General features: G+C 45.2%; 1 protein-coding gene across 1 annotated transcript in view; it reads right to left on the minus strand.

Annotated features, from left to right (window-relative positions):
• Positions 1-8,669, minus strand: part of MAOB (monoamine oxidase B) — a 115,909-nt gene extending 107,240 nt beyond the window's left edge. The window contains exon 1 of the mRNA XM_007180263.2: positions 8,512-8,669. Within this exon, the coding sequence (XP_007180325.2) occupies positions 8,512-8,557 (46 nt within the window). The 5' untranslated portion in view covers positions 8,558-8,669. The remainder of the gene's footprint in view (positions 1-8,511) is intronic.
• Positions 8,670-14,742: the final 6,073 nt, after the last annotated feature.

Consider the following 14,742-nt stretch of genomic DNA (forward strand, 5'->3'; position numbering starts at 1 on the left):
CCATGTCAATAGAACATGAAAATTCTACTGAGGCCCAAAATATTACAGAAATAAGTTAGAAGCTAAATTATCTCTTCAAGTTCATAGGATAAATTTGAGTCAGAGGCCATCTGCGTATTTATTGTCAAAAATGCAGAAATCATCAAAACAGCTGATTTTCTTTCTCTTTTTTTTGCCCTATCAGTTGCATTTAAAAGCAGATTTTTAAATGGCTCTGAAGAACCTAGGGGCAGGACAGGAATAAAGATGCAGACTTAGAGAATGGACTTGAGGACACGGGGAGGGGGAAGGGTAAGCTGGGACGAAGTGAAAGAGTGGCATGGACATATATACACTACCAAATGTAAAACAGCTGGTGGGAAGCAGCCGATGACAGAGGGAGAGGAGCTCGGTGCTTTGTGTCCGCCTAGAGGGGTGGGACAGGGAGGGTGGAAGGGAGACTCAAGAGGGAGGAGATATGAGGATATATGTATATGTATAGCTGATTCACTTTGTTATACAGCAGAAACTAACACACCACTGTAAAGCGATTATACTCCAATAAAGATGTTAAAAAAAAAGCAGATTTCTTTTTCAGTGATAATCCATATATCTGTGTATATTCTTTCTTTCTTTTTTCTCTTAACCATTTTTAAAAAATTTTATTTTTTATTTATTTATTTTTGTCTGTGTTGGGTCTTTGTTGCTGCACGCGGGCTTTCTCTAGTTGTGGTGAGCGGGGGCTACTCTTCACTGCAGTGCACGGGCTTCTTATTGCAGTGGCTTCTCTTGTTGCAGAGCATGGGCTTTAGGCGCATGGGATCAGTAGTTGTGGCTCGCAGGCTCAGTAGTTGTGGCACACGGGCTTAGTTGCTCTGCGGCATGTGGGATCTTCCCGGACCAGGGCTCAAACCCGAGTCCCCTGCAGTGGCAGGAGGATTCTTAACCACTGCGCCACCAGGGAAGCCCTCTCTTAACCATTTTTTAATTGAAGTATAGTTAATATACAATGTTGTGTTAGTTTCAGGTGTACAGCAAAGTGATTCAGATACATATATATATATATATATATATATATATATATACACACACACACATATATATTCCTTTTCAGATTCTTTTCCATTATAGGTTATTATAAGATATTGAATATAGTTCCCTGTGCTATACAGCAGGTCTTTGTTGTTTATCTATTTTATATATAGTAGTGTGTATCTGTGAATCCTCAAACTACTAATTTATCTCTCCCCCACCGCTATCCCCTTTGGTAACCATAAGTTTGTTTTCTACGTCTGTGAGTCTATTTCTGTTTTGTAAGTAAGTTCATTTGCATCATTTTTTAGATTCCACATATAATTGTTATCATATGATATTTGACTTTGTCTGACTTCTTCACTTAGTGTGATAATCTCTAGGTCCATCCATGTTGCTGCAAATGGCATTTTCATTCTTTTTTATGGCTGAATAAGATATATATATATATATATATACACACACACATATATATCTCGCATCTTTATCCATTCCTCTGTTGATGGACACTTAGGTTGCTTCCATGTCTTGGCTATTGTAAATAGTGCTGCAATGAACATTGGGGTGCATGTATCTTTTCGAATTAGCGTTTTCTCTGGATATACGCCCAGGAGTGGGATTGCTGGATCATGTGGTAACTCTGTTTTTAGTTTTTTAAGGAACCTCCATACTGTTCTCCATAGTGGCTGTACCAATTTACATTCCTATCAACAGTGCAAGAGGGTTCCCTTTTCTCCACACCCTCTCCAGCATTAATTGTCTGTAGACTTTTTAATGATGGACATTCTAACTGGTGTGAGGTCAACTACTCATTGTAGTTTTGATTTGCATTTCTCTAATAATCAGCGGTATTGAGCATCTTTTCATGTGCCTGTTGGCCATCTGTATGTCTTCTTTGGAGAAATGTCTATTTAGGTCTTCTGCCCATTTTTGGATTGGGTTGTTTGTTTTTTTAATATTAAGCTGTATGAGCTGTAAACCAGCTGATTTTCAGACTCTGATGACACACATATCAGTTGTATTACTCAGTGTGTATGTCTTTTCCATTGTTCCAGTGTGAACAAATTATATCAAAACAAATTCTAAGTTATTGTTACAGAGGAAATGGCTGCTCTGATGATGGGCAAAGGTTAAGAGACTGGAACTAACTGTTCCTGCAGTGACATTTTCTCTGGGAGCAGAAGAAGTCAGCAGTGGTAGAGCATAGAAGTTAAGGGCATGGCGTTAATTGTGGTTTCACCACTAACCAGCTGTGCCACCTTAAGCAAAGTTGGTAACCTTTTCCACGCCTTAGTTTTCTCATCTAGAAAGTAGGGATAATACTTCAAAAAGTGGTTTAAAGGGTTAAAAGAGAAAATGCATGTTAAGTGCTTGGAATGGGGCTTGGCATCTGGCAAGCACACAGTAGACCTTGGCTATTATTGTTAATCAGGCTGACAAAATGGCCACTAACCACTAATGCATCTGAAATGGCAGCGTGCCAGTCGACTCCACTGTCAAACCTTGGGTTGAGGGGGTGGCTAGTGTCTGTGCATGTACACACCCTAACACACACACACACACAAACACACTCATGGAATATTATCTTGTAACAGGGATGCTACTTCACAGCCCTACTTTCTTGGCTTGTATACGATTTACTAACTCAGATGATAGACGAAAGTCAGCAGCTAAACTGAAAGAAAAATCTTTAATTATTTTTAATATATACTTAAGAGATAAACATGTCAGAAATCCTAAACACAGAACAGATTTCTACACGAAGATTTCGAATTCATTTGGTGCTCGGCAGATGTTAATACTCGGATCACCTCACTGTTACTCAATTTAGCATAGAGACAACACTCAAAATGCTGGCTCCTTTATTATTATTAAATAATTAATATTATTAAAGACATAAATAATAGTCCTATTTATTATTTCTTATAATTAAGACAGGAGTCAGGTGGCTGAAAATGAGGACCAGGTCAGAACCGGAATAACAGCCAGCCTGGGGTAGTGATGAGATACAGATCTAGGGCTTTTAAAATGTCTTCTGAAGAGGAACACAGTGGGTTTAGTGGCTCTGAAGCCCAAGGTAAGCCTGAGCTCTTCAGGCTCCTCACCAGAGGGAATGAAGGGATGGGGGTGGGGCAGGATGAGGCCGGAACCATGTCTGCGTATATACCTTGCATCCTGTGGCCACCTTATAAATGCCTCACAGCAAGAAAAATGACTGGTTAGTAAAGAGGGAGATGTGATTACACAGAGGTGCCTGCCTCTGCTCCCACAGATTAAAAAACCCTAGAAGCTAAAAAAGATGTCTTTTTCAAAAGGTACAAGCTGACACCATAATGACCACTGTGTACCGTCCTTCATGGGCATTCTTTCTAATCCTAGCAACAACCTCTCCGCCAATAAAGGCATCAGGAGTCTCATTTTAAAGATAAGGCAGCTGAGGGCTTCCCTCATGGCGCAGTGGTTAAGAATCCGCCTGCCAATGCAGGGAACACGGGTTCGAGTCCTGGTCCGGGAGGATCCCACATGCTGTGGAGCAACTAAGCCCGTGTGCCACAACTACTGAGCCTGTGCTCTAGAGCCCACGAGCCACAACTACTGACCCCGTGTGCCGCAACTACTGAAGCCTGTGCACCTAGAGCCTGTGCTCCGAAACAAGAGAAGCCACCGCAATGAGAAGCCCGCGCACCAGAACGAAGAGTAGCCCTCGCTCACTGCAACTAGAGAAAGCCTGCGGCAGCAACGAAGACCCAATGCAGCCAAAAATAAATAAATAAATAAATTAAATAAATTTAAAAAAAAATAAAGATAAGGCAGCTGAAGAGCAGAGAGGTGAGGGAAATTTTAAGGTGACACAATAGGTAAGTGTAGGAAATGGGATTCATAACAAGTCTGTTTGATGTTTGATGTATGCTGCTTAAACATTGCCATACTGCTTCTCTATATCCTGTCCTTGACTGGGATATACAAATTTCCAAGCACTTCTATCCGATTACTATTTTTTAGAACATTCAGGTGGGTTATAGGAGTCCAGGGAAGTTCTCCATCTTTCTTCATCAAAGGTGAGGCGGGGCTTTTGCCACTAACATACAGGCCACGTCTGCCTATTGTGTCCCTCAACTCGTGATCCCTCGTGGGCCCTCTCTGACGCCCCTGCCCAGGCCAGTCCTGCCAACCAGCAGCAAGCTGGCCCTCCTGGCCACACAGATCGCCTCCCAGGTGTTGGTTACCACTTGGAAAGCTGGCTCTGATTCCTCCAGACTCTGAGCCAAATGCCTGCCACCTTCACATGGCCAGATCTCCTCTTTCAAGCCTGGGGGAAAAAAAAAAAAGTTCTCCTTTCTGCTTCAAGTTTCCCTTTTTAGCTTTTATTTTGAGGCTTGAGCGAGAGCCATTCCAGAATTGCAAAAGATAGTTTCCATGGTTCTACCAAACCAAACTTTAAAACCAAGGCTCGGAACAGAAACCATATGCTGCTGTCCAGCTCCATGTGGGAAATGCCATTTACTCTGCCAAGTCTCCAGAGATGACCTGCTCCTCGGGCGAAAGAGATTTCAGGAGGTGTGCATTTATATACCACACATATTTCCCAAACCAAAAAAGCTGTTCTACAGTTGCCTTGGAATTTTTCAAACACTAAAAAAGAAAGTTACATATTAACCAGCTGTACCCCCAGTACATCTGTTTATCCCAAAGGGAGTGATTAAAATTTGCTGACAGCTTTGCAAACTATCAGAGAATTACCAGAATGACCAGAATGTCCCAAGTTTAATAATTAACAAAGTTAAAAAAACCAGAGTCTAATTCAGACTCTTTTAAACCACTGTGTCAGTCACCGACTAATCCCCAAATTCTGATTTTACCACTTTTCCCACTCTCAATATGATTTGGCAGGACATGCAAAAGGGTTGGTAGTGAATGGATGTGAATATCAGATCCAATCAACTGCTGCTTTGTTGGTGTAAAGTTAAAGTTCATTGATTCAACTCATTTTGAGTGCTAACTGGGGCAGGCAGAGCTCTGGAGCTGGGGTTAGGGGTTCTCAGGGAGAAAAAGAAACACCTCCCCGGGCTCTAGAGGCTTACAGCCTAGTGGAGGAGAAAGATATTGAACAAGAAATGACATTAATATATGAACAATTAAAATCATGGAAAAGAACAAGATGACAGAGGAAAATTAAACAAAGGCATCTAATCCCATCTGGAGGGATTTGGGAAGGCTGCCCCGGGGAAATGACATCTGAGCTAAGATCTGAGGTTAACTAAGTGTTTTTCAGTTTCTCAGTTTCCTCATCCCTCTCATCAAACTATAAAGAATGACTGTAGGGCTCCCCTGGTGGCTCAGTGGTTAAGAATCCACCTGCCAATGCAGGGGACACGGGTTCGATCCCTGGTCCAAGAAGATCCCACATGCTGCGGAGTAACTAAGCCTGTGCACCACGACTACTGAGGCCGCATGCCACAACTACTGAAGCGCGTGTGCCTGGAGCCCGTGCTCCACAACAAGAGAAGCCACTGCAATGAGATGCCCGCGCACCGCAACGAAGAGTAGCCCCAGCTCGCCGCAACTAGAGAAAGCCTGTGCGCAGCAATGAAGACCCAACGCAGCCAAAAATAAATAAATTAATTAATTAATTAATTAATTAATTTTTAAAAAAGATTATTATTAAAAAAGAAAAAAGAATGACTGTAAGATCTTCCTCCCAGTGGAGGGGGTAAGCACGCCCTTGTCCAGTTCTGTCCCAGGCATCCTCTCTTCTCTTTCTGCTCTTGGTTTGGGTCATTTCATGGACTTCAGTGGCTTCAACTAAAATGTCTGTGTCACACAAATCTGTCAGCCCAACTTGTTCCTTGCACTTCCAGCTGCTAGACATCTCTCCCTGGGAGTTCACCCAGCACCTCCAACTCTAGATGTCCCCTCTTTCCCCCAACCCTGCTCTTCTTCTTCTGCACCTCCCTCTTTTTGCATCACCATATTCCTGTCACTTGACACATGCCACTCTGTGAATGAAAAATCATCAGTGGCTATTCACTGACCTCAGAAGGAACTAAATCTTTGTGGGATGACATACAAGGCTCCCCACAATTCATCCCAACCCACCTTCATAGCTTGGTCTCTCACAAGTCCCCCCAACACTCCACACTGAAGTTCTTATGTTTCCTAAGCATGAGAACATCTCACATATTTGTGATTTTATAAAAGCTGTTCTTTAGCTTCAAATACTTTCTTCATCCAGTCTCCTGGTGAATTCATATCCATTCCTTAAGATCAACTTCAAGTGTCACCTCCTCTGTGAAGTCTGCCCAGATATTCTCAGGCAGAGCTGGACATGCACTTTGCCTAGAACTTCCTGCTACTAAGGCATCTATCATAGGTCACTAGTTTTACTTGTTCATGACTCTGCCTCCTGCCTCAGCGTGTGACTACCCCAGGGGCAATGGCTCTGCCTAATTCATCTTTCATTCCCTTTGGGATAAGATGTGGGACAGGAAGCAAATGTTCCTTGAATGAATGGATAATGAATTAATGAGTGGACCCCTTTTGTGACACCTACCGCTTTCTACCTTGTATTGTCTTTGTTTGGATACCTCACCTCCCTTCCTGAACGGACAAATCTTCCAGGACAAGAACAATGTGACCCATTTTTGCATCCTCTACCGCAGCTGGCCCTAATGCCTACTGTTTGAATAAATGAGCAAAACTCTTGTAAGACCTCATACATATGTCAGACTTTGCAAAGCCATTTTCACACACATTGCTTCATTTACCTTTCACAAGGACCTTGTGACCTAGCTATGACTAGTTGGTGTTACCCTCATGTAGAACAATGCCTATTCTATGTAAGGTTCTTGAGAAAAGGCAGATCTACGCACCAGTCCCTTGTTTGGAGAGTTTGGGGGTCAGAGTAGACATTCACCACTGTTGGAAAAATAGCTAAAACCTTATCTATCCTTCCCATACGAGTCTAACATGAACAATTTGAGTGAGCTTGAAGGTTTGGAGTATGAATCAGAAAGGCCAAAATAAGAGGGAAAACAGAAGAATCTGAACCCGTTAGACATAGTTTGGGCAAGAAAAGGACTTTGGGGGCCTAGAAAGAGAGCATTCAGCTTCCCTAAGATGGGGTGCTGTGCAAGGCAGCATGGAGGTGCATCTAGTGATATTTTCTAAAACACGTAGGTAGATATGATTTTGAGTCCAAGTTCTTCTAGGAGAGGAGATGTCAAAAATACTGAAAGACAATGGCATCTATATAGCCTTAGCCTACGGCAGCATGCTGTTGTGCTTATGTACCTGTGTACCTGCAGCACCGGCCCCAGAGCCTGGCATGGGTGAGCTCAGGAGGGACCGGGCAGACAGAAGTGGTAACCTTAGATCTGACTCAAAGGTGAGGAAGGCTGGAGTGGAGGAGCAGCACCCAACATCCAACACCTTGGTTTCTTCACCTGGCACAAGGGAGTCGGAGCACCTCTGCCCTGCCCGCCCCACAGGGAGCAAGGTGGAGCCCTGCTCCTGAGATCTGGTTAGGGCATACTTTAGCTAACACATTCACGGGTTGTGGAGGTGTCCTAATTACTGCTCAAGCACCAGGAGGTCCTGGGGGTTCGGCCAAAGCATCGCCAGGTGTCTGTTAGACAGGCTGTTTTGGAAGCATTGCTTATTTCCACTGACTCCATCCCATAGGATCCGCCTGACCCTCCTGAGAGGGTGGGTTCCCCCACTGACCCCATCCCTCTTCTGGTTTCTGTTTTTTTGGGGGCCCTGCTGTGTGCACGGCCCCTCTCCCCCCTTCTCCCCCCGTGTCTAAGAGGGTAGTTTCTGTCCCCACCCCTGTTGGGCTTCTTGGCCACCGCCACTGAGTGGGGGGAGGAGGGAATGAGAGGAGAAGAGGCATTTGACAAGAAGGCCCTGCAGCCCCAGGCAGACCCATGGCAATCATGCAACCACAAAGAATCAGGGTCAGGAGGGTCGTTGGTAATCGACTGCCCCAGGTCCAATCCTTTTTGAACTGGGAGCTGTTCAAGGTCGTTTTCCTGGTTCCAGAATAACAACACGCAGCGGTGCACGCCTGCTCCAAGTAAGGATGTAGAGTGTCCAGGTCAGGCTGCAACAAAGTGACTGACCTTTGCTTGGGGCAAGTGACTGACCTTTATGCCACCCTCTAGTAAGACTCTGTCCCCTGCCCATTTTTTTCCCCCGCGATTTGAAAATTCCAGCAAGCTCAGGCTTGGCAGCTGTCCGGGGAAGAAGTTCAAAGTCCAGCCCCAGACCTTCAACAGATTTTCAGCCCCCCGTTTCTGTCCAGGGGCGCACCAAATCCCTCCCCCGAGGGAGGATTCCGTGTGCACGCTCGGGACCCTCTAGATCCCCTCCGGCGCACAGAGGGTCTAGGGGCTCCTGGGGGCACCCCGCCCCACGGCCGCCCCGCGTGCCTCCCTGGGCGGCCACTTGTCGGAGCCCGGGAGGAGGGAGGAGGAAGGAGGGCGCGCAGCCGCCACTGACCTGAGATGCCGCCCCCCACCACGACCACGTCGCATTTGCTGCTCATGTTGCTCGTCCCTCTCCGGGCCACCCCCGTGCCAGCCGCTCCGGCGTCTGGATCGCGCGGCCCCGCCCGCTGAGCTGCCCCCGCGCACCAGCGCCTCTGCCGAGCGGCTATATTGCTGGCCGAGGGCGTCGGGTCGCGGAGCCCCGCCCGCCCGCCTACGCGCCGGCCTGGTTGGAGCGCACCGCCCCCGACCCCGCCCGGAGCTCCGCCGCTCAAACCTGGGGAGGGCGGACGCCAGAGCAGAGAGGTCACCTAGGGCCTCCGAGAGTCCATGCCCAGAGCCACCACCCTTTGGCCTTCTGCACTGCACGGTATTTTCCCATCAGCTTCCCTAGAGCGCTGTTCAGCTTGGGGGCTGGGAGGATGGCAGATTGGGTGTCTTCCTCCAGCACCCCAGGGACTCCCTGGAAAGGAGCAGTAGAGAGAATAGCAAACAGCAAATGAGGGCTTTTCTGGTACCAGGCACCGTACTAAGCATTTTACATGCATAATTCCCAGTTAAACCTTACAACAGCCCATTTTACAGATGAGGAAAGTGAGATAAAGTAGTTAGCGAGGGGCAAAGGCAAGATAAAAAGCCAGAAATAATGATTTTCTAAAAAGCCAGGAAGATTCCAAGACCCACCTTGATCTACCACACAGTATTGCCAGTACCTTGGCCTATACTTGAGTGGGATTGCCAACCCCTCTCACCTGCTTCCGAATACCCACATCTTTCCCCACTCTCCCTGCCCTTACGCCCACAGTGAACTCGGGCAGGTTCTTCCCTAGTATTGCAAATGCAACACCTAAAGGTTATCTTAAAAAGTCTCATGTTTGAGTGTGTTTCGTGTTTGGTAATTGCAATCATTGTTGCTTTTGTTGTGGTCATCCATTTACAATGCTTGGTGTCAGTTTATCTCTTGTAAAACTAAAATACAGTGTGTGTGTGTGGAAAAAAAAAAAGTCTCATGTTTGCAAGTGATCCTTGAGCAACCCAGTGTGTCCCTTGTGGGAGCTGCTGAGGCAGGAACCCAGGAGACTGGTGGTGTCAGGGTGAGGCCTTGGATGGTCAGGGTAGAATTCAGAGGCCCCCCTGAATCAGCAAGGGGAGTTAGTTATAGCCCTGGGACATGGGCCTGGGCTTTGCCAAACGTAGGATGATTCAACGAGATGACAAGTGTTTAAGCTGAGGCAGCTCTAAGTAATACAGAGGTGTACTTCTTCATACCACCCGGAAAGCCACCTCTGAGAACCAAAAGCAGGAAGAAGCAGTGTAGTGTGGCTTTTTCAAGAAATAACTGTGAAGTGCTTCTGTTCAGAATAGGGAAGCTGTGGGCCTGGTGGGGGACTGGCTCCAGGTCTGGTGAATTGATGAAGCCTGAAGTACACCTCTATCTCATCCCACCCCAGTCCGTGTATCCACTTGCTGCCAAAGAATTCTGAGCTCCTGCTGCCCTCAGACTAGAAGAGGGTTTGGGCATGTCTGTGACTAAGAAGTCACTGGTGGCAGAGAAAGTCTTGGTCCAGCTCTAAGCTGAATTCTGGAAACTTCCATCTCTCACACTTTGGTGTAAAACAGCTCTTGTGTTTGAATGTTGAGCCCACATCCCCACTGCCTCACCCAGCAGGCAGCCTGTGCTGGCCTCCTCCTTGTCAAGTCTTACTCATCCACTTCCATCCACAGGTCCCTGAAGCTGCGGGCTCCTTAGCTGTGAACACTCTGTCCCCTTACCTAGCCTGCAAGAGAATCACACATCCAGGAGGGTGGGACGGGACGGGTGGAAAGGATGCTTGTGAGATCTGCTTGGGATGTCTTTTGCTTGGTTCCAGCAATGCAAAGTCGGCCAGAGACCTGGGCATATAAAACTTTGAGTCCAATGAAGGTTGACTATCCTTTCTCGATATCCAATGGGCAGCAAGGCCAGGAGAGGAACTGCAGTTCCATGGTGTTTATGGAGAAAACTCACTGGCAAACAGCATTTTCCCCAGACAAAAATAATCAGTGACATTGTGCTCTATGAGGTCAAAAATGGCTTGAACTAGAACTCAAGCCTTAGTTGTGGAGGGAACAGGAGCCTTTAGAGACACATCCGGGCAGTTGTCCAGGCCTGTTCAGGGTCCTCAGCCTCCTAGGTGGGGTAACTGCCAAGGTCCATCTTCTCCCTTGGCATCATGCGGCAAGATGAAGCCTCTAAAAGCAGTGTTTCTTAAACTTGGATGTGGGTACAAATCACCCAGGTCTGGGGTGGGGCCTGAGAAGCTGCATTTCTAACAAGCCCCAGGTGATGCCAGTGCTGCTGTCTGTGGACCACACACCTTGAACACATTCCACTCTTCTCCAGGCCTCTGCTCCCCATCAGTTTCAGAACCAGCTCCACGGTCCAGAGCCCCTGACCTATCTCAAGGTGATCTTAATGATAAGATGTCTGTTCATTATACAAGCATTTATGGAACATCAACTATGCTGAGCCTGGAAGGATGAACAGGAGTTAATCAACTGCTGAGGAAGATGAGCACGCCAGGCAGAGTTGGGAGGCAAGCTTGAGGCTGGAGAGTTGGAAAAATTGGACACAGTCCAGGGTACAAAGAACACTTTTGACCACCTTTAGGACTTATTACAAACACTACAAAACTAATAATGAAAAATAAGATAACAGTGAAATATTAACAGTGAAGAAAATGATAGGAAACATCGTGTGTGTATGTGTGTGTGTGTGTGTGTTTCTCTTCCCAAGTAGATAATAAACTCCTGCAGGAAGAGATCTTGCATTATCTTTTATTCATCCATTCCAGAATGATTTATTGAACACCAGCTCTGTGTCAGGCACTGTGCTCATCATTGGAAATATTCCCTTATCGATCAGAAATGATGCTAATCCTAGGAAGACCAAATATGGAAACAGACAATTACCATGAACCTAATTCATGTTCCAGTAGAGCAATGCTCAGCACCTTTAACCAAGAAGCCCAGAGGAATGCTGTTTGCCCCGGGCAGTGTTTATCTGCCTTTTCCAACTTGATGAAATCCGTGTTTCTTTCATCAATTAAAATAAACTTACTTTCCTTTCATTTTTTTTATTAGAAGACTGCCAAAGAGATAAAATGTCCTTATTACTTCTTTCTTGCTGTCCAGCTTTTCATTAACAGATATCTCGGTGAGTCTCTTATGATGCCACAGGAGGTTTCAATAAAGAGGTAGTCTGTGCAGAACAGAGTTCGCCAGATATTATCTAAGTTGTACATTTCACTTTTTTTTGAACACTGGAAGCCTGACAGCGAATAGAAAATTTTGTTTTAAAATTAGATTCTTTAGAGTTTACCAGTTTCTTTTTCCCAACTTCTCTGTTAATCATTTTTTTTTTGAAATATACATGGAAGTATCAAATGATGAAAGGGTCTCAGCCATCGCTGCTTTTTAACAATGTTAAATAGGAATTTTAACAACTTAACAATGGTTAAATATTATAGGGCCTCTGGTTCAACCCAGTGAAAAATCCATCATCAGCTTGGATCCTAATCTGAGAGTGTCTGAATCCCCTCCTTGGGGACAACAAAAAGGCAGTAGGGGATTTTTCGATGGGCCAAGACCTTACTTTTGGCCTCAAGGACTTGCTTAGAGGGGAATCACATCCTCAAGCAGCCAGAGAGTTGGGGGAGCCTAGCTTCATTCCAAGTCAAAGCCCTTCACGGGACTTTGGGCTAGAAGCTTGAGATTCAACTCAAAAGTCCACAGGCTGGTTGGAGATGCCAAAGGAAAGACCTGCCCCAGGGACAGGGGACTGGTCAGGACCTGGATCAAAGCAGAGTTGGCGGAGAACAAGGCAGAGGACAGGTGGGTCTTCATGACTGTCCTTAACAGGCCGGCAGTGAGATGGATGTGCTGAGCTGGCTCATAGACACAAGGTTGAGAGGGAAGAGGAATGACTCTTCCTGCCCAAGGAACCAGAGGATGGCTCTTTCCTCTATGACCTCATTGCCACAACAGGGCAGGACTGGGACAAAGGGGCACAACACAGAGGGGTGGGCCCCGGAACATATGGCCTCAGGCCAAAACACCAAGCTCCAAGGCTTCAGAAAGACAGAGGTCATACCTAGACATGTTGCAGAGCCTGATGAAGAAAAACAAATCTTATTTGCAACATAAGTGCTAAACCAACTGGACCCAAAGTGATTTCTTTTTTTTTTTACAATGACTGTATGTCGAGACTAAGAGTATTTCTACGAATCACAATAAAGTTTCCTAAACAAGGGGTGACGTATCAGATGACATGACAAGGATTGTAGGGGACACACAGGGGAAGAGCAAACTGCAAACTATTCAGCTCAGGAAGAAGAGAAGCTCAGAACATTTCCCAGGAACACCGTGTTAAGGGTTTTCACCAATTCTTTGGGGAAGAAGAAATTAGAAATGAGTATTAGAGCCCCACCATATACTAACTATTAGTTGTTAAATAAATTAATTCTTCTTATTTATATGATTCTCATTTCATAGTGTGAGGTCACGGATGCAGAATCAATCCTTTGGTTATCTTTATGTAGCCCTGTGTTAAATAATCTCCCCTCATAGACGGCTACCACAGCAAGACATGTTCCTGGTGGAGAGGGTTACACATTACAAAATGACGCTAATAGCTGGAGCTTGAGCTACTTGAACTCTTCTAAGTAATAGACATTCACTTTATACGAAATGATTGAAATCAAGGTGTTAAAGAAGGAAAAAAGTATTCTTCACTATGGATGTTGTGACCATTAGGGGCTTCAACTATGAACAACTGTAAAAATAAGTGAAGCGGGGATTGGGCAATCTACTGCAAAAACCTGAGATGTATTACAGAAGGTAGAAAACCTGAGCATACCTCTGAAATATATAGTAATAGACTGAATATAATCATAGAACTATATATTACATATACATATATTAATGTAGTCCATATTAATTAATTATATATTATAACTATTCACATAAAATAATATATCTTAAGTAGATATATCATATTACATAATGAATACGGGTGTTTGGCAGTGCACACGGAGATCCGTTTGTCTGTGGCAGTGCAGCCAGGATTGTGGACCAGCAACCGAGGCTGGTGGGGGGCTCTTCAGAAGATATATAGCATCATCATGTTTTTTAAGTCAGACACCCACATCTACAAGGGAAGAAAAATATTCTATGAGAGGGGGCAACCTAGAGACACTGCAGGAATTTACCGTTCCTCAGGAGCCTAAGTGGTATCATAATGAGTTTGAGATCATTTTCTTCAGGGGTAGAGAGCAGTCTTGTGCCCAAAGCATGAAGGATTGAGGATACTGTCCTCACAGATTAAGCCAAATCCAACAACCTGGGTCACAGTCTAGATTACTCAGGAAACAGACTCTGAAATAGAGGTGTTCAAAGATAAACTGAGGCACATTAAAATTTTCAGGAGTTTATTTGAGCAAAAATCTATTCGAATGGAGTAGTGCCAAACTGCAAGTGATTGGGGGGGGGCACTCGGATGGCAGGAGCTAGGGGCAAGGCTTTTACACATCAGAGAAGGAAGCAAAGCAAGGGAATTATTTGATTGGCTAGAGCTTAAGCAGCTGCCTATCTGGGAAAGCCTAGCTGGCTGTTTGTGATTGGTTGTTCTTGAATTTCCATCTCTTGGATACAAGTGCCTGAACTGGGTTAGGTATCAGTTTGCTCACATAGGCTATCAAGGCATCAGGGCGTTTAATCACTTTAACGGAGGTTAGTGAAACAGCAGATTTATTAGCGAGTGCTCTCAGGATCCAGGACTGCAGAAGGGAAAGGAAGGAAGCAGGAAGTTAGAGAAGTTGACCTGTAATTCAGTCCCAGTGGAAGGTTCAGCCAACTATGCAGGAAATTCTGGGACTGGAATGGCCCTGCAGACCTGTTCCCCCTTGGAGCAGGGGCCAGGCCTTTGTACTCCTGCCTCATCCCCCGTTGGTAGTGGGCTGCCTGGGGATGGTGACACGGCTTTCAACAGCTGAGGCAACCCCTAAAGGGGGCTGACAGATTTTACTGGAATCTGTTAAATTTATAAAATTAACTTGGGAAGAGCGAACATTTTTATGATGTTGACTCTTTTTATCCAAGCACATGAAATATTTTTCTACTCAATCAAGTAGAATTCTGTTTATTTCCAAACTGTTTTGTAATTTTCCTCATATAGGTTTTGGATGTTATCTTATTAATTTTATGC

This window comes from Balaenoptera acutorostrata, chromosome X (assembly GCF_949987535.1).
Source record: "Balaenoptera acutorostrata chromosome X, mBalAcu1.1, whole genome shotgun sequence".
Classification (NCBI taxonomy): domain Eukaryota; kingdom Metazoa; phylum Chordata; class Mammalia; order Artiodactyla; family Balaenopteridae; genus Balaenoptera; species Balaenoptera acutorostrata.